Source organism: Macrosteles quadrilineatus, unplaced genomic scaffold (assembly GCF_028750875.1).
Source record: "Macrosteles quadrilineatus isolate MER2022 unplaced genomic scaffold, UCM_ALF_1.0 Scaffold_1__1_contigs__length_201487025, whole genome shotgun sequence".
Classification (NCBI taxonomy): Eukaryota; Metazoa; Arthropoda; class Insecta; order Hemiptera; family Cicadellidae; genus Macrosteles; species Macrosteles quadrilineatus.
This window is the reverse complement of record NW_026542594.1, coordinates 72,297,249-72,321,835: the sequence shown is the minus strand read 5'-3', so window position 1 is coordinate 72,321,835 and position 24,587 is coordinate 72,297,249. Positions and strand designations below refer to the sequence as shown.

The 24,587-nt window shown below is 35.1% G+C and overlaps 1 protein-coding gene across 9 annotated transcripts in view; it reads right to left on the bottom strand.

Moving 5' to 3' along the window:
• LOC128983573 (glycerol-3-phosphate acyltransferase 1, mitochondrial) overlaps positions 1-24,587 on the bottom strand; it is a 223,575-nt gene that overhangs the window by 67,402 nt on the left and 131,586 nt on the right. For all 9 annotated transcript variants that reach the window (XM_054402900.1, XM_054402899.1, XM_054402894.1 and 6 more), the window contains 2 exons: positions 11,734-11,921; positions 8,946-9,181 (listed from right to left, as the gene is read on the bottom strand). In XM_054402900.1, coding sequence (XP_054258875.1) covers positions 8,946-9,181; positions 11,734-11,921 — 424 coding nt within the window. The remainder of the gene's footprint in view (positions 1-8,945; positions 9,182-11,733; positions 11,922-24,587) is intronic.

Sequence of the window (24,587 nt, the reverse complement as noted above, 5' to 3'; positions counted from 1 at the left end):
TGTACATGTTATTGAGGAAAGACACTGAATTTGTATGGAATTTAGCATGTAAGAAAGCTTTTGAAGAAGTCAGTGGCGTAGATACGGGGGGGGGGGGATCAGGGGGATATATCCCCCCCCTTCAACCTATAATGGGTAAAAAATTGTAATAACATTAAAAAAATAATGTTTTAACGTATGCAATGAAATAGTGAATCTTTTTAATTTTACTTCTATTGTATTAAGCTTGTTTTTCGTAAGTATACTTTCAATATCAATAAATCGTAAATAAACTGCAATGCCAGTGAAAGTAGTATGGTTTTTGCGCGCGAAACAGAGTACAGACACAAGTCACGGAAGGTCAACAGCCTATCCGCCCCTCTCCCTTCCGCCACCACTTCACCTTTTACACCTACCTTAAATTAATCGTTTTAACGTGAGCAATAAAATAGTTAATCAAATGTCATGCCTATTGTACTAAGCTTGTTTGTTTGTACGTATACTTTCATTATCAATGAATAAATGGAAACAGATAAACTACATTCCGGTAGCCGGTAGCAGTGGTGGGTTGGGATATTTGCCCGCCAAACAGACGTGAGTCACCGGACGTTCCGCGTTCAACCGCCCATCGACACCCTCCTCCTCTAACCCCGTCTCCCACACTACGCTTGATCTGTCGTCTAGTGTTAATTATTGTGCCAGTGTGTTTTGTTTTTATCACTGAGCTATAATTCTAACTGGAGGTAGCACTGAATGTCAAAGATGCGTGTCGCCAGCCGCCATGTTTGCGTGAGGCGGGTGTCGTAAGAAGCCATGTTATTGCTATGACAAAAAAACTCACTGCTATACCAACCTAGTTATAAGAAGCCATGTTATTGCTATGATAAGAAAACCCGATGCTATACCAACCTAACAAAATCAGCGACACGCTTTTGACAGACTTCTGCCATGGCTGTGCTACCTCCAGTTATAATTTTAGCTCAGTGGTTTTTATGATTTTCGTATTCCGTGGTGTCTCGAGTGTTCTGAGAGTCTGTGAAGTAAACTGATCGGGTTTTTCGCCCCGAAACGAAAATTTGGAGGCGTTAGCTGGTGTGGCAATGGAACAACGAAGTTAAGTGATTTTATTATTCGCCTTTGAAATCAAATTTTTTTATTAGGCCAAGTCACGTTATAGTATATTACGTTACTAGTCCTGAAAATAAGTGTTTACCGGACGAGTGTGGTCGTTCCCGTGCGAGACGAGGTCGAGTACGGGATTACCATGCGAGTTCGGCAAACACATTTTGGACGAGTTACGTACAATAGCTTACGCCATACTACTAAATCTTTAGAAATCTTTTTATATGACCACCAACTAAAGGACTAAAAATCAATAGTCGTAATCTCTAAGAGAGGTTATGTTTTTGTTTATAAACACTCATTGCCACGCAAATACAGTGTAAATCAGCTGATTGGTGGCCGGTAAAACTCATTACAGTACAGTAGTACGCAATGAAACCCCATTTGATTAAGCTGGCGGCAAACAGATGTTTTCTAGACTAAATCCTTGCGTGGGAAGTTCGGGAACCGGAGTTTTGCCAACGGGTGTCAGGTAGATGGGGGGGATGCCTTCGGCCACCTCTTGGTGCGGAGATTTGCCAACGGTGGTGGTGGGAGAAAGAGTGTGACGGAGGGAAGGAGAGCGATTGTCAGGGTTGTCTACGCTTGGCAGTTATGCGCTTGTCGCAGTGGGTTAGGTTAGGTTAGGTTAGGTTAAAAATTCAATACATATCCTTTCACAGTCAGAAGTGCATAACTCCATTACTTTGAACACAGTCAGCATCTTGCCTGGTTTGTCCACCCCTAGCGGAAGCCACCCTCACGGTCACGTGTAATCTCTCTCCCTCCTCCACCCCCTCTCGCGCAACCCACAACCGTTGGCAAGACTCCGCAGTATGTGGAATTCATGGATGGGGACCCTTTCTACCTGATACCCGTTGGCAAAACTCCTACACTCGGGAAGTTCATCAAAATAGTGTTGTGTGGGCGTGTGGCGTAAACATAATAATCAAAATATTCAGTGTTAAAGGAAGTGTTAGAGAAACATAACGTTAAATGTTATCATATAACGAAAAGCCTAGCCTAAGTACTTTAAAAATTAATGTAATAAAAAAACTAGTCCACCTGCAATTAAAGCGAAAAGTTGCAACAAAATTGCATAAAATGTATCTATAATATTAAAACGAAACAGTGTTTTTTTATTTCACGATTCTGAATCAACCACTCGACGGATTTTCATGATTTTTGTGTTGAAAGAAAGATAATTTTGAGAACTAGGGAATGTCGAAGCCATAATTTTAGTTTAGGGTCCCAGTTTTTTTTGAAATTAAGTTTTAATTTTGAAAAAGTCTAGCAGCCGACGCTAACATTCTACTCTAGCTTTTGGTATACTGTAATACCATATGCATAACGTAACAGCTGTAAAAATTCAGCTTTTTCGACACAAATTCAGCATTTGGATGAAAATGAAATAACATACGTAGAATTGACTTATTTATACTATGTGTAATGATATAATCATTGATACGTTCATTTATTCGGTAAGAGAATGAGAGTTTATTTAAATATACATATTAAAATACTAGATGTTCTAATTTATTTTTTGAGCAGTCTTTAAAATATTTAGTTTGTTTTAGTGCAATATAGTTTGTTATAACTAACAGCTGGTTGAATTAAAAAATATTCTATAGAACTATGAGGTTAGTTTATTTACTCTGTGATTTTACTATGCTTGAATTAGTAATAGACACATATACAGTTTTAATGGACTAGTCGATTCCCGTACGTAGGACGGGCCAACAGCTCGTTAAGTATTAACACCAGATTTCACTTCCTAAACGCTTAAAAATAGTGTTTAGGGAAGTTATTTTTCTCAAATTTTTTCCGGACCCCCCTTGCTTGCTGGGGGGTATTCCATACCCCCCAGGCCCCCCGGTATCCCCCCCCCATGACAATAGTCTATCTACGCCACTGGAAGAAGTTAAGCAAAAACTAGTATCAGCCCAAGTACTAGCTCATTTTGACCCTAAGTTAAAGTTAACGTTAGCATGTGACGCTAGTGCCTATGGTATAGGTGCAGTTCTAAGTCAAATTCAAACAGATGGTACTAAAAGACCTATTGCATTTACAAGTAGAGTGTTAGATGGTACTGAAAATCAGTATTCACAGATTGACAAAGAAACTTTTAGTATAGTGTATGGAGTAAAAAAATTCAACCAGTACTTGTATGGTAACAATTTTTTTTTTAAAACAGACCACAAACCACTTGTAGCTATTTTTGGACCTAAACAAGGTTTACCTGCATTAAACCAATGCAACGCTACACATTGTTTCTATCAGGTTATCAGTACAACATTTCTTATGTTAAATCCGAATGTAACGGAAATGCTGATGGTCCATCACGTTTACCAGTAAGTATTCCTGTGAACGATGAAATCAATGACAATGACTTAAATGTAAATATTGTAGGGACCTATTTACAGTGTTTAATTGAGAGTGAACTTCCTCTAAGTTACGTGGAAATAAAACGAGACTCAGCACTAGATCCTATACTAAGTAGAGTAATAGGTTATGTTAGATTTGGATGGCCAAATGACGTAAATGAGAGGGATCCTATGTTAAATCCATTTTTCGTGCGACAGTCACAGTTAACTTTTGAACAAGGACTCCTAATGTGGGGTTACAGGATCGTCATCCCAAGCAAGTTTAGAATAGAACACATATTTTACAAGAATTACACAATGGCCATGTAGGCATAGTAAGATTGAAGGCATTGGCAAGATCCTATGTTTGGTGGCCAAATATTGATTTAGATATTGAACAAATTGCTGGTAATTGTACATCATGCTTGAAGGAACGTGTAACTCCGCCCCAGTCGATTTTGCACACTTGGAATGTACCGGAAATGGTCCCGGATTCATATTAATTTTTTCGGACCTTTCCAATCAAAGTTATTTTTAGTAATTAAAGATGCTTATTCAAAGTGGCCGGAAGTGTTACCCGTTCCATCAACGCAAGCAAAACACACAATATCTCATCTTAGAGAATTGTTTGCTAGATTTGGCTTAGTAGATCACGTTGTCAGTGACAATGGACCACCTTTCACAAGTACAGAATTCCAAACATTTTTCCAAAAAAATTGAAACAAACACACATTTTCTCCACCATTCAACCCAAAGACTAATGGCTTAGCCGAGAATGCTGTAAGAACAGTAAAACACAAACTTACAGGTGAAGGGAGAGATGGATAGAGGCTACAGTTATTGAAAAACTGGGTCCTGTAACTTATTTAGTTGAACTAGAATCAGGCGTTCAGTGGAAGCATCACATAGACCAGTTGATAGCTTTACAGTCTAAGCTAGGGCAGCAGTCAGATTTAGTAGTAGAATTTCCCAAAAACGATCTGACAACGTCGCTTCCAGACAGCCAACCGGCAACATCGCGAAATTCGCCAGACCGCACACTGACAGGGAACAGTAGTGAAGGTATGCGAGCTCTTCCGGGCACAGTCGGACAGAGAACTCCGATATTGACTAGGTCACCTGGCGCAAACCAAAACATTGAAAGAGCGGGGTCATCGGCTTCGCCTCCAAATGTAAACAAATCGCCAAATGTAGACATACAGACGCCTACTAGACGCTTTCCTGTACGGGTGCGCAAACCTGTAATAAGATTAGACCTTTAATTGAATACCCGGACAAGACTTGTATATAGATTTAGGGTTAACATGGGAAACTCTAGAGCCGTTGGGGCGGAGCCCGAAAGGATTTTTGAGGTAAGAATATTTCTATATGTTAATCGAGAATATGAACTATCATCATACCAAATTTCAACACAATCCGATCAGTAGTTAACGCGTGATTGAACTTCAAACAAACAAATAAACAAACAAACATTTGCATTTATAATATTAGTTTGATATATCCTTATCAATGATTTTCAAATGTTTATTAATTGAATTGTGTGTACCCTTACTTGTGTTATCAATATTTAATATCATCAAGGTTCAATGTTTAATGCCATTAATGTTTATGATTTTAAGTTTGTGTTTCATTTGATTGTGTTTTTAATGTGTGATATTATCTCAATATTTTAGGGGTCTGCGGGTCAGACTTTTTTGGTTCGGGTCGGGTCGGGTCGGGCCGATAATTTTGGTCCTCGGGTTTCGGGCCAAAATCGGGTCGGGCCAAAAATTATTAATTACCGGATTTTTTATATTTTTTTAACTCCTATCTGTGTTTTTAATATTACTTGAAAATAACATATGGGAAAAAATGTATTTATGTATATTATTTCATGTTCATAACTTATTTACAGCTTAGAAGTTGCCTCAACTGCAAGAAAGAAGAAAATAATTTTTTTTATCAAGCCATTCTTTCCCATTTTCATAACTGTTGAAATATCTAAACAGCTATATTACAACAAGTTTGTAATGGAACTTAATATAAAAGGATCATAAACAAATCAATTAACCTTATCACAAGTTTAGGGCCTGTGGACTGCCTTCAAGACTGCAAGCAAGAAGAAAATAAAAATTCTATGTTTCTACCATGGAATATGAATCATTCATTCCCTGCCTCCTAACCTCCTAAGTACAAAAACCTCACACTTACAATAGCATTATTAGTTACATCATCATAAATAAAGAATTATCTATTATTGGCATTAGTAGGCCTACAGCTTTACATAGGAATTATTTTTTATAGGGCCTAAAATAGTAATAGACTAAGCAACATGACAAGTGGAGAACTCATTGAAGAAAAGATATTGTGTAAACTAATTTACTATAAAACTCTAAAACAGTAAAAATAGCACACATAGGCCTACATTGTTTATGGTATAGTTATAGTAAAGACTGTAAAAATTGCATATCATGTCATAGGTACACAGTTATAGATACACAGTTATAGGCACAGTTATAGGTATTGCAAGAGATCCTAAAACAACTGATTTTAGCTAATAAATGAAAAGAATTAAAAATCCATAAACTCAAGTCAAACAATATCACAATTATTAGGTACCCAAAAAGGAACTCTTAATATATAGAAAATTATATTAAATCAAGAGAAAAGAAAGTTAAATGCTAATTTGGCAACATAAGCAGACAGCAGAGACATTATAGTGCCCTAATTAGCAACACAACTCAATGTTTTTATACTGTAAGTCAATGTTTTTGAAACCGTAGGGTCTTTTTCTCGGAAGGAAGGGTAGTAGAATGTAAACAAAAAACCATGAATCACTCTCACAGCCGGGCCCGGGGACACTCAAGGTTACAGACCCTCCCCCTCCCCTCCCCTCCCCTCTTACACAACCAGAGCCAGGCCCGGGGACACTCAAGGTCATAGACCCTCCCCCTCCCCCGCCCCTATTACACCACCTGGTTGTTCCAATTGCTGACAAAATGCAAGTAACGAAACAAGGAAGTAGAGACAAAAAGATATATTTTCTTTATTCAAAAATATAAAACTGTTACAGATAATTTATAAACAAATTAATTCATGGTAGTTTGTGTCTTGTAAATATTGTATTGGATCTTAGAAATATCTTTTTTGAAACTCTATCTAACCTAAGAAAAAAATAATTTTACTGATGAAAACTTTCATAAAATAAAATTATAAAATATTTAGGCCTAACCTCTTTGTAGACTTGCTGATACTTGATACTTTAAAAAAAAATGAAATAGTGACCATACAATGCCTAACCAGACGATCAGAAGTGTTGTTTTGTTTTGTTACTGAATGACAAAAAGGACAATAGGAAAATAAAAGAACAAGATACAGATCTGTACACTATATCAGATATTTCTTTTGTTTATAATTTATTATGTAAATAAAATACTAAAATATATTTTATACTAGGTATGGAATAAACAATAAATAATTAAAATGGGACCTCTGGATAAATAGTCTTTCTTTTGACTTTGTTTTCTTTGCACTGTTGAGTCACGGCTTTTGTTTTGTCAGTAGACGACTGGCTCTGGCTAGTGACAGTAAGGCAATTGCTCTGTTGTGTCTTTGTTCTTAAACGTGAGCAAACTTAATATTTAATTCTAATTTTAACATTTTAATTCCTCTGTAATAATATATATAAGAGTGTTTCTTTGAAAATTACTTATTATAACTTTGAAAATAATAATAATTTTTTTTGGCCCGGAACAAATCTCTGACCCGACCCGGTCTCTCGGGCCTTCCGCTGGCCCGACCCGACCCGAAAAAATCGGGGACCCGCAGACCCCTACAATATTTTGACCATATATATATTTAGAAACTGATGATTGATTGATTCTCATTCTTATTTAAATGATTGACAAAAAAAATAATAAGATATTCTTATATTGTTATTTGTGATTGTAAGTTTTCAAGATTATAGTAACCGATAATATCACAAAACTTAAGAGGGGAGGATTGTACCATATTATTTCCAATAAATCAGCTCATGGCTATTTCCCGTGACGTCATATCACGCCACATCACGCCACTATCACACCACCTTTCCGAACGCAGCCTAAATCCCCTCTCCTCAAATCAGTCCACACCATGTCTTAGACCCGTCAACATCATATACCCTTTGAGGCCCTCTGAGCCTTTTTAAAATGTAACCAGTGTATTTACTTACAACACCCCATCCCTGACCCCTAAACGTACAGTACGATGCCGACGTACTGTACAGTTTATTTAGCTTATTTATAATTTTCTTTACCTACGACAGTGTTTTAAAGTAGCCGTTTCAGTTCAGTTCTTAGAATTGAAAAGTTACTTTCACATAACAGCATTGTTTACTTTCATAACAGCATAGTTTTACTCATAACAACACGGGTAACGGACCAATGAGGTTCAAGGATTGAGAGAGAAGTAAAACTGTAATGATTCGAACTTCAACTAATGAGCTGTTCAGGCCAATTTAATTGTTGAGTGGTGCAATTAGTATTTGGTACAATGTTTTGTTGCATAACTGTAAGTGGCAATGAGAGGTTATAAACAAAAACATAACCTCTCTTAGAAGTTATGAGTAGTGATTTTTTAGTAATTAAAACACTGTTGTAGGTAAAGTAGTGTATGCAACTTGCGTAAATAGTGTTAACGACACTCGCAGAAGTTTTCAAGGCACTCGCTAGGGCTTGTACCTTAAATTTTCTACTTGTATCATTAACACTACCTTTACACAATCGTTGCGTAAACTACTATTAGTTCATAGTCAGGAACGTTTTAATAAATACCGGACCTAGGCCCAGGAGCACAAGGTTTTACGTTTGTTGGAGGTGTAAGGAAGAGTTAAATTTCCCCACAAGATAGGTGGAGGTGGGCACAATTATCTCTAGAGCCCATTGCTAACCACATTTAAACCCTGGGCCTGTTTGGAGTATGTATTGATTTAAAATCAACATAAATGCTAACAATAATTAAAAATTAACAAAACGATTATCAATATTATTAGACCTTTTTAGTAATTTTTTTACTTTCTACCCCAAAATACATAATATATGGAGAAGTACTATTGTTTTTCTAACAACTTTTGAGTTTGAGTTTGAGTTTTGGGTGGAAATATCCGTTTTGGGGCCCTCTGAACCTAAAAAACTGGTTTTCGAAGTGATGTCTGTGTGGATGTGTACAGAGTGATTTTGATGATGTTTGGTATATACTAATCAGTTGCATCTCCAGGCATTTTTTTTTTATTTTGATTTTTAATGGTGATTTTTTTTATCCAAAAATAACAGAAAAATTATAGATTTTTAGAAAACTGATCTAAAGACTTTGATTAGCCTATAATTTTGTATGGTACGGCACTTTTAACTAAATAGTACATCTCCTAAGGCTGTAAAGATTACAGTTGATGATTTTACACATAAAATGTCATAATTACTCCCACATGAGGGTTTCTGACAAGGAAATGGGAGAAAGTATGTCAGTTTGCTGATGCTGACTCACTCTGAGACTGAATGGCTGGTTGAAGTCTACTCTCATGGCGCCGTAGTGAGACGTGAGGCAGGACCAGATGCTGGTCACAGCTGATTGGAAACTCTCCATCTGTTTGGGAGCCCCTGTCTGCTCTCGAACAAAGTTCCCATCCACAATCCGTTCATAGTTGATGCTCACAGGCACCAGCAGAGCATCATCTATGCTGCCGTCCATGTAGGCATCAACAAAAACACTCAGCAGTCCTCCTACCAAACAACAGCCATGTCTATTTTATTCTCCTCTTCATATATATATATTTTAAATAAGGATTAGTTGTCATCATATTATTTATTTTAAACAAGGATTAGCTGGGAAGAAATGTAATTACTAATTCACAACCATTTTAATGGTTATTCAAACACTTGTCATGGTATTACAGTATTCAACTATGTAATACTACTTTTGTATAGAATTTAAAAAACAACTTACAAAAAGTGTTTTATAACCCCTTTAAATGTCACAATTGTCACAAACAATTTACACATTAGCAATGTAACAAAACCAAACTTAAATCTTTAATAGTTCAAAAGCCTAACCCAATGAAAATAGAGATGGAGACTGTGCTTTACATGAGATTCAACTTGGGAGAGAAACCTAAAACTATGATTTTTTATTGTGGTTGATTGGCTGTAAATATATATATAGCAGAATACCCGTCCTTCGTACGGGGTTGGCATATATATTTGTATTATACAATTGTTTGGATAACGGGCTACTATTATAAATATTAAAGAAATCATACTAACTCAGTACCCTGAAATTATTTTTTATTTTTTAAAACTCTAGGCTACATGTTTCGACCTTTAGGCCATTTGCAAGAGTAACATATTTAACCTCACTTTAAACATAACAAATTGACTGTTTCACTAAAATTGAAACAGATATGACAGTTTTGGACTACGGATCAAAAGGAAATAAATTAGATACAAAAGAAGAATATCATATATACTGCAGCTACAAGAAAGATCCAATGAATATAATCAATACGATGCAAATAAAGAAACAAAATCCTATATATGAAACAATTTTAAAATTAAAGAATATTTAACATAAACGTCAAGAGAAAGATAAAATAAAAAACCATAATCAATTATATATATGACAAAATTTCATGACCAAAGATTATCCTACCATAAATTTTAAGAAAAAGAAAAACCATATGTCAAGATCATCACATGATGTTTATTTATTATCAGTCAATTTGTTGTGTTTAAAGTGAGGTTAAATATGGGACTCTTGTAAATGGCCTAAAGGTCGAAACATGTAGAGTTAACCCTCCGAGTGTCATGCGTCGCTGCAGCGATGCGTAACACACTTTGTGTAGTGTCATGCGTCGCTGCAGCGACTCACAAACACTGTTTACGGCGAAGGCTCTATGACTGACAAAATCGGATTGAACTGGATCGAGTTAGGTATCGTTCTTTTCGTTAGATTCTAAGCTTCCTCCAGAGGTCTGTCTCTAAGCGCTTTATGTTCTCCGAGCCGATCGTAATTGTAGCAGACAGCTGACGTGCGTATTTGTAAACAGGTTAGTTAACCTCGGACCAATGACTGATGTGTTTTATTATGTTTATCATTGTTTTAGTGTTAAAAATCAAAAGTAGTGATATACGTGGTGCATTATAAGAAGATTTAAGTGATTTTGAAGGGCTGGTTGATGATCCTGAAGAAGTAGGTAGTGATATTGATGTAAATTATCAGCCAGATTCCTAGCTATGGTTAGGCTATGCATTCTTAGCTAAACGCTATGTACTGAAATCTGTTTTTTGCCCATAACTTATTTATTTGCAAATTTTCTTCCTTATATTATTATATATTTGTAATCCTCATAAAATTTAGAACAAAGTGGCTATTTTCAGATATTTATAGGCCTATAATTTATACAATTTCATTGAGCGCAAACTTATTTTTTTTCAATTTTTCCAAAATATTTTTTATTTTTACCTAAAAAATTTTTTTTGAAACAAATATTCCTTAGGTTTTATGTATGATATTGAAGCCCATGATTTTCCAAACAAAATGGTATATAGAACAGTAGAATTAACATTGTTTTAAGCTTTTCAGATCCGTTTTAATAAAACCTTGCAAATGCGCCAAAAGTAGGCGGACATTAAGGCCTAAACTATGGACACTCGGAGGGTAAAAAAAAAAAAATAATTTCAGGGTACTGAGTTAGTATGATTTCTTTAATATATTTGGATTAATATTGTAAGGGAAAAACGGGAAAAAGAGGGACACTGCACTTTAATCTGGCATGGGAAAGTTCATAAATTATTATGGCCAAGCCTCCATTCATTGATGCCATTTCTTTTTACATCGTGATTGGCGTTTGCTATCAAAAAGCATGTTTTTCATCCCATAAGGTTACAAAATCCTATCATAATTTAAGGGTATTAGTGTATGAATTAGGGAATATTGGGAATGGAAATGCTTTTTGCACCTCTGTTAATTCATAAGCATGTCACCATGCTTCTTGAGAGACTGGCCGAAGGCTGATTGTGGATGGAAGCTAAGCCAAGAATACCTACTAAGTTTCAAAGAAAGTAGGGAGTTAATCACCAAGGTAATGTGATTGTCAAATAGTAACAATATGTATTTTAGCAATTTAGCACTTAATTGTGAAATTGTATTTAAGTAGCAATTATTAGCTATACATCTTGGCTGTTATAATCGTTATGTCAAAAATGTTAATAAGACTTTTGGTTAGTAACCCAAACAGCTTTAAATTTGTAGATTAACTATTTTCAATATTTATTACCTTTAGGCATGCAAGGTTTCCCAGTCCGAGTTCTGCCCCCTTCAATAAAGAACTCAAAATTGTGTCCTGCGCTGAGACACTGCATCATGTACGTGTGCAGCAAGGCACGGTAGAGGGTATCCTTCTTGCCCTTGGCTGGATCCATCCTTCTCTTGATGAAGAACGCTCCTAGGCCCCTTAGCAACCAACTGCAACACATAATAAATATATTTAATTACATTAGGGAAATACATGCCCAATTTAGCGAATTTCCCTATAGGGAAGTAGCTATACCATAGACCTAAGACCAATTTACTTTTTCATTTTGATGTCCCCAGAGACCAAAAACACCATTCGTTCAAATTTTTATATATGTATATTCGAGAGCAGACAGGGGCTCCCAAACAGATGGAGAGTTTCCAATCAGCCGTGACCAGCATCTGGTCCTGCCTCACGTCTCACTACGGCGCCATGAGAGTAGACTTCAACCAGCCATTCAGTCTCAGAGTGAGTCAGCATCAGCAATATGTATATATACAGGGTGTTTGGTAGTCAATGTCAAATATTTTAAGTCAATATTATGCACAAACATTGCTATAAAATACGCAATTTGGATGGTTATATCTCACTCCTACTTCCGGCAACAGCCATTTTTAGAATTTTCAAAATTTCTTGACATCGCCTAATAAAATCTTATATTTCTCAACTTTTAATTTACAAAATGATATTTTCAATGGCATTTTTAGAATCTTCATTAAATTGTCTATCGAAAAACGTATAATATGGTACAGCTAAACCCATTTAAAATTTTTTAAATTTGACTTAAATAATATTTTTTGAAAAATCATTAAAAAGGGCGCTACAACTCGCTTAAGAAAATTTTTTACCAAGTCGTGTTAAAAACTGTCAAATAGTATAAAAAACATCCTCACATTTTAAGCTTTAAAATTATATGCAATATGTGACATGTTATGTCAGCCTAAGGGGATAAATATTGCTTTAAACATAAAATTAATCATTTTTTTCATTAACTGCACTCATTAATTACAAGAACGCATTTAGTGAAAGTTGTGTGCAAAAGGTATCTGTATAATCAAGTTTACCCCAAGTAAACTTATGAAATCTAATATTTTATTACATATTGAATACCATAGTACATAGTCAAAGGGCTTTGAGTTATTTTATACCAGGTTAATATAGAGAATTTTATAAATGCACAAGTCAGAGGTAATTAAAATAATAAATAATTAACATTATTTTTTAAATTTAAGTTATTTTACAGAAAAATTTTGAAATACAAGGCAATATTTTTTAAAATAACTGAACACAAACAGAAACATGGAAAATCTGCACCTTAAGAGTTTTAAATGTGTGGTTAAAACTACCTGTCTTTGTGTGTTCTTTAGCTTTTCTTTATTGCTTCAACTGTAATCTTATAGGAAAGGGTTCCTCTCAACTTTTGTACAACTACTGTCAATTATAGAGCTTTCTAAAGTCCTCTTCACTGTATACATCTGTAGTATACACTTCACCATCAAGGAATGAGATAGGCATAAGATCAGGGAATCTGGCTGCCCATGCAAAGGGTCTGCCTCGTCACAAAAATCTAGATGACTAAGTCTCTTACCTCATTAGCGTAATGAAGAGGAGTGCTGTTTTAAAATGTTGTAGTTTTTATTTAAGTTTGACCAAAATCTAAGTGATTAAATACTGAAGGTAGGGTGTATTGCAAAAACCTAGATAGTTTTGTCGATTAAGTTTGTCGAATAAATATATGCCCCATTAAATAAATTGTAGGGGTCTGCGGTGCACCGAAAAAGTCGGTACGGTACGGTACAAGCTTAATTACCGTCATCGGTTCGGTACAGCATTTTACACGGTACAAATTCGGTTCGGTACAGCCTAATTATAATAATAAATTACTTTCAGTTTACTATCGTAGTCAATGGTTCCGAGTACATAAAAGTCTTATCAGATGTTTGTTTACGATCTTCATAATTTATTACTAGGGTGATGATGCAATAAAAACCCCATTAGCAGTTCCAAATCCATTAACATTTTATCACGACAATAATTGTTGTATTCAAGTACTTCCAAGGACTATTGAGTTTTATCACTTTTATTTCTTTACGACTTTCTCCAATTCTATTTTATCATAAAAATAATAGTTTTATGATGACTGTTAAATGTTATCTCGAACTCAGTCAGTATTACCACTTTTTATTACCACTTTTTATTAATCTTAAAGTTCCCACCCTTACCTCCGTTTATACAGACTGTCCCAAAAGTCCCGGACTGGTTTAATATTTTCTAAACGGAAACAGATAAACCAATAAGATTTGGTACATCAACACCCCACCTAAAAATCTACTTTTTTAAGTAACTATCAATTTTCTGTCATATCATGGGGACGTCCCGCAAGGAGTCAGAAGGAAATCTTAAATAGAAGCATAGGTTGGCATGCACATCAAATTAAAGGTCTTTACTAGCAGAATATAATGCCGCAAATTTGAACTCACACGGACAACCGAGTCAATAATGACAGTTGTTCAAAGATTAATTTAATTTGCATTGCTATTATACGCTTACTCCTCTGGGGGCACAGCTCTAGGAATCGGAAGAAAATTGTTAACGTAAGCATAGGTCGATATGCACATCAAATTAAAGGTCTTCACTAGTAGATTACAATGCCGTAAATTCAAGCTCAAAAGAACGCCTGAGTAAAATATGGCAGTCGTTCAAAGATTCCAAATGGCGGATTCAAGAAATCTTTGAACGGCCGCCTTTTTGAGCAGGATCAACCTTTTGAAGTGCGGTTTGCGGCATTGTATTCTACTAAAAAAGACCTTTCATTTTATGTGCATATTGACCTATGCTCCTATTTAAGATTTCCTTCTGACTCCTTGCATATGACCCCATGTCCCCATGATATGACAGAAAATTCATAGTTCCTTGAAAAAGTAGATTTTTAGGTGTGGTGTTGATGTACCAAATCTTATTGATTTATCTTTTGTCGTTTAGAAAATATTAAACCGGTCCGGGACTTTTGGGACAGTCTGTATATTGGAATCAGCTATGATGATATGGAAATTTCCGGAAGTCTTCAAACGCAACCGCGAAATACATAATTACAACACCAGGCAACAAAACCATATAAACCTGAATTGTCACTGAACATCATTGGTAATAGCTGTTGGACCTCATCATACAGCAAGTAAGATATTTAATAAACTGCCAGAAGAAATAAGAAACTGCCAAGACAAAAATTTGTTCAAGAAAAAACTCAAAAATTATTTAATAGAAAAGGCACAAGTTGGAAGAATTTTTGTAGGATTAAGAGAAGATAGGTCCTACCTGAAAATTAAACAACTTTGACGACCACGGCTGGAAAGCTACTAGTGGGATCAACACAAGTATACAAGTAAGTATACAAGTATTTTCGTAGAAATTCAATTTGCCGCTGGCCATTGCCTACTGCCATAAAACTGTTTATGGCTACATATTAAACTTGTAACTAATCTACAATCTTATTTTATAAGTTAAAATATTTGTTATAGATATTTTATCTTTCTATTGACAACCACAAGCATAGTTGTTGTTGTTTGCATAATTTTTGTTTTCGTTATTCAAGCCTACTCGGTCTCAAATGATGTCTTTTATTTCAAATGTGTGATGATAAATAAGTTTTGTTTTTGTTTTTCAATTCTCTGCATGGTGTGTTGCAGGCTTAGGCTAAGATTTTGATGTATTGACGTTTCCTTGTACATATTATGCTTTCAGGAAATAAATCATTCTCATTCTCATTCTCATTCTCTCATTCTCGTCATTACATGTTCTGTATCTTGTCTTATATTGTTAGATGTGGCTGTTTAAGGCTTAAAATGTTTTTTAGTTTCCTGTATTTTTGTGTTGTGTTGAAGGTACTTTATGCAATCTAAATCTTATGAACTAGACAGTGATTTTGCTACCCTCATTGTAACCTAATTAATTTATATATAGGCCCCTCCTAAATAATTAGGTCTAGGCCTGGGTCTTTTGATTCTTTGGAAAAGCTTTAAAATATACTAAGAAAATTGGATTGAGCCTAAGATAAACTAATGATTGATTTGATTGATATAGTGGATGTTAACTTTGTAAATGAAAAGAGAATAATCTTACTCTGTGATAATCCAAATTTTAGTTTCCAAAAAAAACTTTTCCTGAGTTGTATCCATCTTATAACTAGTTTTGAAGCTGATACAAAAATATGCTCTTTGCCATTACTTCATCATAACCTCTAGTGAACAGCTGGCAACTACACTGTCATCGTACTGAACGCTTTTAGGCCTATATGTTTTAAAAAATTTTAAAAACAACTTGACATTGTGTTGGTTGGAAATAATTACCAGTTGTGTTAAATTATCTTGTCAATAAATGTTTCAAACATGTTAGTTCCTAAAAACTCTTATCATATTTTTAAAACCACTTTTATCATGGCTATTCAAAGTATCTCAGAGTAAAATAGGTAAAGCCTTTATCTTAACTGTGATTTTTCTTGACACAATCCTCGTAGTAGGGTTTTGTTTTAATATAATGTGTGGTACAGTTGTTGTTAGAAAACCATGAATGTAGGATACTATCCATTTTCATAGTTATGTCAATGTATTAAAGTTAAAAATAATGGTTTAAATACAGTTCTGAGCAGAAAACCGCAAAAATACGGGTAGCCGCGTACCGTACCGATTTTATACCGAGAACCGAGGTACAAAATAATGTACCGTACCGACCTTAAATTTTCTGTACCGCAGACCCCTAATAAATTGTTTTTAAATAATTTACGTGTGCAGTAGGTATATGCATCAAGAACATGCATCAGACATAACCTGTATTTAAGATTCTTAAGGTGCAGATTATCCATGATTTTTGTATGTTTCCAATAACAAATGTATTAGGCCTACCTTGTATTTAAAAATTTGTTCAGTAGAAATAATCTTAATTACATATGATCAGTATCTTCGTAATCACAACTAACGTGTGTATTTATAAATTTCACTACTTTTACGAGGCATTCAAAGCACTACAACTAGTTTGGGCTATACTATACTACAGTATTAAATTTTACAAGTTTACTTGGGGTATACTTTAGTATACAGATACCTTTTGCACACAACTTTCACTAAATGCGTTCTCGTAATAAATGAGTGCAGTTAATTAAAAAATGATTAATTTTATGTTTAATGCAATATTTCTCCCCATTACATGTCACATATTGCATATCATTTTAAAGCTTAAAATGTGGAGATGTTTTTTATACTATTTGACATTTTTTTACACAACTTGATAAACAATTTTCTTAAGCGAGTTGTAGCGCCCTTTTTTATTGATTTTTCAAAATTTGTTATTTGAGTTAAATTTAAAAAACTTTTAAATAGGCTTAGCTGTACTATATTATACATGGTTTGATAGAAAATTTAATGACGATTCTAAAAATGCCATTGAAAATATCATTATGTAGGTTAAAAGTTGATAAATATAAGATTTTATTAGGCAATGTCTAGAAATTTAGAAAATTCTAAAAATGGCTGTTGCCGGAAGTAGGAGTGAGATATAACCATCCAAATTGCGTATTTTTATAGAAATGTTTGTGCATAATATTGACTTAAAATATTTGACACTGACTACCAAACACCCTGTATATATACATATTGCTGATGCTGACTCACTGCGCTCACTTGCCTTCAGGTTAGCTCGTTCGCTACGCTCACTTGCCTTCAGGTTAGCTCGTTCGCTATGCTAACTCGCCTCCAGGTTGAAGTTCGTTCGCTACGCTCACTCACCTTTTGGTTGCAAATTAGCTGTTGTCATAAATGTAAAAGAAATAATAGTGCTGCACCCTGTTGGTAATCATTGTAACTTTAATGCTATTGAACATCATAGAACAGAACCAACTTGTTTAATTGAAACAGCTGTTAAGATTCATTAATTCCATTTCTCATAAGGTTAACATGGGAAACTCCAGAGCCACTGGGGCGGAGCTGATTGGACAGATCACGAAATTGATGGTGTATAAACCTATTACATGACATTCTACACGTATGTACCAAGTTTCGTGGCAATCGGTTCAGCGGTGTCTGAGTTTATCACTGCCAAACAAACAAACAAACAAATATATATACAAACATCCTCTTTTATACTTATAGATAATATATAGTTTGCTGTGGCAGGGGTATTAATCTTAATTTCCATTTTCTTATGAACAAAATATCAAAATTCTTGTAAAATAAATTAACACACTCTAGTCCAGTAAATACGTCAAAAAGATAGGGGGTTGCTGTGCAAAAGGTCGGGTGGTTCTGATTTTTGGATATGTTGTTAGTGTTGGGTCCATAACATAACATCCAAGTTATCCACCTCGAGATACCACCGCGCGCTGCGGGGCGCGCCAATTGTTAATGAAGTAGCAAAAATCTGACCATTCCTGTGGGTTTTCACTCTATCTCGCGAACAGTTGATTTTACTGAAAGTATTACTTAATATAATGAAACGAGGATAGATTTGTGACAGTTTAAGCCCAACAGCAAGTATGTAGTGTTAGTGTAAATAACGGTCAAGATACAGACCTTCAAAATAAATAAAATTTCCAAAGATGTATAAAAATTGTGGTTTATTCAATATTTCCACAATATAGTTGTTTGAAGCAAACACCGTATTGATTTAGAGAGTATGCCAGTTTATTTGCTAATAATATAAAATATATGAAAGTATGAATAAAAATACCCCCACCTCAGCAAACCTGCAGACCACACGAATTTCCATTTGCTTGATTTGATTTTCACAAACCTATTTAAATAACATTAAGTTTAACTGGTTCCTAGAATTGCTGCTACAGGGAGGGTAATATAGTATATCTTTTAATAAAATAATAATAGTATGATAAGAAACAAATAAATTTACCCAATTTTATAAAAATGTATCTACAAATTAGGAAAAAACAATAATTAAAAATCTTTGCTATTAGAATAACATGTTGATTTATAATTTGCATTTTTTAATAAAAAAAAAAACATAAAAAACATTTTTATGTACTAAATTATTTGTTTTTAAGCTCTACAAAATGTTTTAATGATACAATAGTAAAATTGTATGTCTTGAGGGTTAAAAATGAAAAAAAAACTATTATTACCGACAAAATACCTATAAAGCAACCGTTCCCATGGTCTTATCATGCCGATCATGCTTCGCAAACTCGTTTTAATAAATAAATGTACGTTTACATGTTTGTACCAAATTCCACTAAATCGGATGATTTTTGCTCGAGTTATTATCGTGCTAACGGACATAAATCCAGGGTCTCCAAAAAAACTCACCTAGTTTGAACATTCATTTATCTATTGTACTAGATACAGATTACAACGACTGATACCATAGAGGTGGCTATGCTAATACATTAAATGAAAGGTAATAAAATAAAAGTTTTTTTAACACTATCACACCTCAATATGCGAACCATTTGTAGCCCTGCAGACATGCAAGCTATTTTTACTCATTTTTATCATTAATATTTTATTATTTGTATTATAATTTATTACCAAAACTAAGCTCAAGGTCAAATTGATGTACGCAACTTATTGCCAATGTACAAAACTAAAACTTTGAAGTACACTCTACACAACACGAAAGGATTATTACTCATCCATTTGAACAAATAGTAGGCCTATCGTGAGGTATTTTTAAAACTAGGGAGTCTTTTTCGGACACCCGGTATATATACATATATAAATTTATATATATTATAACAATTTGAAGCAACAGTATTTTTGGCCTCTAGGAATACCAAAATGAAAAAGAAAATCGGTCCCAGGTCTAGGTCTTACCATGAGACCTACGGTAATTGCCTATTCCCTATAAGGGAAATTTGCTAATAATCAGCACATCATTTATATTGAATGGTGTGGGTTGAGGAAACCACTATATAATCTTTTCATCAATTTCGTTGTCTCGAGCAATGCGAGAATGGCGCACGTCAACATGTTGCTCACTAGTCACTGACGTCATTTTTTATAATACTTCTCAACTTCCTACAGATTTGATGAGAACGGATCATCCCAAGCGCCCATCGAGTTACAACATTTTGTCTGTTATCCCTCGTCCTCGAGTCAATCCACCAGAGCTTTTCATTGTCTTTATAAGGGCCTGTTCGATGGCCTAATGAGACCAAATTCCAGACCAGAACTTGTCTGTACGTCTTGTAATGAAATTTCCGTTCTTTGTGAATTTTTTGTGTTCTTCTATATCAATCCTGTATTTCAATTCATATTCAGCATGTCCTGTATAGATGGGCGCACTTGGCATGGAAAAATGACCCGCTGTATGGAAGATCTGTAGAGTGATTGTAATTGGAAGATCTCATTTGCCTGATCTTTCACTGTTTTATTTTGTTTTCATGTGAAAGTACTGTACCCAAAGCTTAGCTTAAATGTTTATGTATAACCTTTTGACAGCTTTGGGAAGAGTAGTTTTGCCGTTGAAGGTATATTTTGAAGGTCTGTTTTTCGGCATGTAAACCTACATTTATTAAAACGAGTTTGCAAAGCATGATCAGGCCATGGGAACGGTTGCTTTATGGTTTTTTTTGTTAAGATTAAGAATTTTTTTCATATTTTTGACCCTCAAAAGATACAATGTTACATTGTATCTTTAAAACATTTTGTAGAGCTTAAAAACAAATAATTTAGTACATGAAAATGTTTTTTACAGTTATTGGTTAGGAAGAAAAAAAAAAAATGCAAATTAAAAATCACCATATTATTCTAATAGCAAAGATTTTCAATTATTGTTTTTTCCTTATTTATAGATACATTTTTTATGAAATTGGGTAAATTTATTTGTTTCTTATCATACTATTATTATTTTATTAAAAGATATACTATATTACCCTCCCTGTAGCAAACCTAGGTACCAGTTAAACCTAATGTTATTTTAATAGTTTTGTGAAAATCAAATCCAGCAAATGGAAATTCGCTTAGTCTGCAGGTTTGCTGAGGTGGGGGTATTTTTATTCATACTCTCTTATTTTCTATTAATAGCAAATAAACTGGCATACTCTCTAAATCAATACGGTGTTTGCTTCAAACAACTATATTATTGTGGAAATATTGAAAAAAAAAACAATTTTTATACATCTTTGGAACATTTATTTATTTTGAAGGTCTGTATTTTGACCGTTTTTACGCTACATACTTGCTGTTGGGCTTAAATTGTCACAAATCTATCCTCGTTTAATTATATTAAGTAATACTTTCAGTAAAATCAACTGTTCGCAAGATAGAGTGAAAACCCAAAAGGAATGGTCAGATTTTTGCAATTTCGTTAACAAGTGGCGCGCCCCGCGGCGGGCGGTGGTATCTCGAGGTGGATAACTTGGATTTTATGTTATGGGCCCACACTAACAATATATCAAAAAATCAGAACTACCCGACCTTTTGCATACCACAATGTCTTATTTTACTGGAATACTCTCACAGTGAGGAAAAAAAGTAGAATGCCTGGTTTGTGGTGAATTTGATAAAGAATCCAAAAGTCATATAACTTCCATCCAAGCAATCAATTTAGGTGGGCCTCTCCTGTCAAGCTCTGTCACAGACAGGTGATCTCACTGAGACAGTATTATAATCCAACAACACCTTAGACTAAGGGCTTAATTTCAGCCGGAGCACACCGGAGCGAAGCTCCGGCTATATGAATCGATAATATTTAATCATTTATTTTGGAACGGATCTAAATTGGCTGTAAATAAATTTTATTTTTGAACTTTGGGTTTATGGTTTTTAATTCTTTGTCAAAATCCTTTCAAAACACCGATTCTTTACTTCAGGGCAATATTCAAAGTGTATTATACAACGGGGAACGGTATTCCAACCCTTTAACTAGTCTGCCGCTGCCGAGTGCCACTGAGTCTCTGTTCGTTCAGTCCACTGACTATTGCGTGCTGCATGATTGGATTGGATTGGAACAGTGGAGTGGATGTGGCGCGAACATGAACTGCAGCACTGCGCTAGCGCTATGCCTGTGGCTGTGGCGAGAGTGTCAACTAACTAACATCAGTGTTTCAATAATTATCGCGAAAATGGAATTTTTAGACCGTGAGCTAGATTAAAACGTGATTTGGGACATCAAACATTTAAACAACTAGCATTTTAAGTCTCGTCCAACACTGCCTCCGGTCCGGTTTATTCTGATCCGGGGTTTTTCGCCAGATCCGGCAAATTTCCACACACTGCATCAGGCGTTCCAGTTCCGGCGACCAGTCTATGCGAGGACAGCGTATAGTGTCAGTTGAAGAACTGTTTAATCAACAACTAGTTAGTTTTAACAAAATTTAATTTTAACAATGAGTGACAGTGAAGAAGAGATCATAGTAGGGCTAGTAGTATTAAATTGATCACTTATTTCTTCCCAAATATTTTCCTTAATAATAACTAAGTTGTAGTAGCCCTTGTGGCCCAGGTCGTATAGCACAGGGTACTCCTGCACTTGCACGATCAATTTCTCTTCTAATGACATTTGTAACAAAACGTACAGCGTAAGTAAACAAACACCAAAAAACCACGTCTGCTGCTACGTGGTGAGTAGAAGTCGTCTGCGCATGCGCGAGCTCTCCGGCGCCGGAAGCTTGCCTGAAGCCTATCGCTTCTCGACTGAAATAATTTTACTGGAGAGCACCTGACGCACCGGACCTGATGCAGTGTGGGCACTTCCATTTGAATTAATGGTTTTCTATTGGTTTCCGAATTTACCTGATCCGGCATGCCTGATCCGATTCCACCGGACCTGACACAGTGTGTGACGAGCCTAAACCACTATTTAACACGTTCACTGCGCTACGAGATCCCAAGGTCTCGAACCGGACCTAGCCCGTATTGCGGGACCCATAATTTGGCTTCTTTCCAAAAATTATGACATCGATATTTCGGCGTACAGTTATCGTAAAGAAATGAAACTTGTACATATATAATGCATTATCTTGATGTATCAACTAGTAAATATGAAATGAACGTGATAAATAGATCTCGTAACGTACTGAAGTAATAAACTTTTACTTTATTACGATACGAGACCCCTGGGTCTCGTATCAAAAATAGTTGTTCCAAGCACTACATGAGGCTAATGGGGTGATTAGTAACCATGGTAACCTTTGTTGAATGCTTGGATGAAAGAAGGAAACCAAAGAAATAATTCAAGAACAAAGAGAAAGAATTATGGCGTTTTTATGCTGTTATTTTTATGAGTTATCTAATGTTTTACAGGTCTACATATTTATCGTTTTCAACTACGGGAACATAAATCTTTTTTTAACTATCGGCGTGTTTCTCTTCTAAAGCAGCACTAACGGATGCGTATTAAAGGTCACTGGTAAATGACCTAAAATATCACGATTGTGCAATGTTGTATTTTGATGTAAAAAAGCAAATCTTTTACATTAATTCAAATATTTCTCCTGGTCCCTACTAAATCATTCAAAAATCAATGCTAAATAATTGTCAAACCGGACAAGCAATTTCCGATAAACAACTTTGTATCATTGGTTTTTGTTTTGCGATTGGGATCACTTTCGCAGCCCTTCAAGCTATGGTTCCACAGACTGCGGAACTTCCGCCATGCGGTGCGTAATTTTCCGCTGCGAAAAATTACGTAGCGTAAATCTGGAGGGGTGGTTCCACTGACTGCGGAAATAACGTTGCGGAAATTCAGTTCTGTCCAAACTAGCGACGAGTATGGAACACAAATATAATACCATAAATACTATAAAATAATATTAGGAAATATTCAGACTTAATTATTTTTAATTGTGGTTACTTTTATTGTCAACTGATGTTAGACCTAGTTTTTAAAAATCGCCTTATTAATTATTTATGAGGATGGTGATAGTAAACATTAATAAAGTAACAATTTGAACTTAAATTGTAGTTTCATTGATACACAAATAAAAAATACAAGCCCCGAAAAGAATAAGGTTATTGAAATAATATTAGGAAACTAAATTATCACAATAACTTATAGGATAGTTCACAATAATTAATTGATGGCTCTTCTCCGCTGGCGGAATCCACACTGCTACTGCTCTCAGACCAGTATGATTTGTCCGCCATGCGGAACCGAAAATTCGGGATGCGGAAACGCACGTCAGTGGAACCGCACACATGGGAACTCCGTTAAACCAGTGTCGTTTTAATTCCGCAGCGGAAAAAATCGCCCCGCATGGCGGAGATTCCGCATTCTGTGGAACCATAGCTTTAGGGAATTGGTGCAAGTCTAAATATAGCTTCAAGGTTGCACCCATCCCTTCCCCCCGCCCACTCGACTCACTGTTGGCACGCACTCATTTCGAGGTCATAGCCCAACCCCAAAATTATAACGAAATAAATACAGTAATTTGTAAACATATTTCATTTGTATTTTATTTAGCATGAAATCAGCCGTAACGAAACGCATTATTATAAAAAGTGATAAAAGAAAGATAAAATATATTTTGTATAACGGTTACGATTATAAGGAATTCGTAAATAAACAGATAACATAATTATATTTTTCTTAATTTGTTATTGTAGGAAAAGAATAAATACAAATAAATAATGAACTATTACAGCTGTGTGGTACGAGATCTCGGGGTCTCGTACAATGACGTCATATTTACTTCCTGGGCTGGCTGAAGATTGTCAACATTGTACTGGTTCAGATAAACAAACACTCAGCGCTCTCTCGCCTTTCTTTGCGAGGTTATGATGCGCAAAAGATTACTGCGCAACGTAATCTCGGGGTCTCGTATCGCACCTGGTTAATCATAGCAGACGAGACCTATAGATCTCGTAACGCACCATTGGAATAATGCTAAAAAA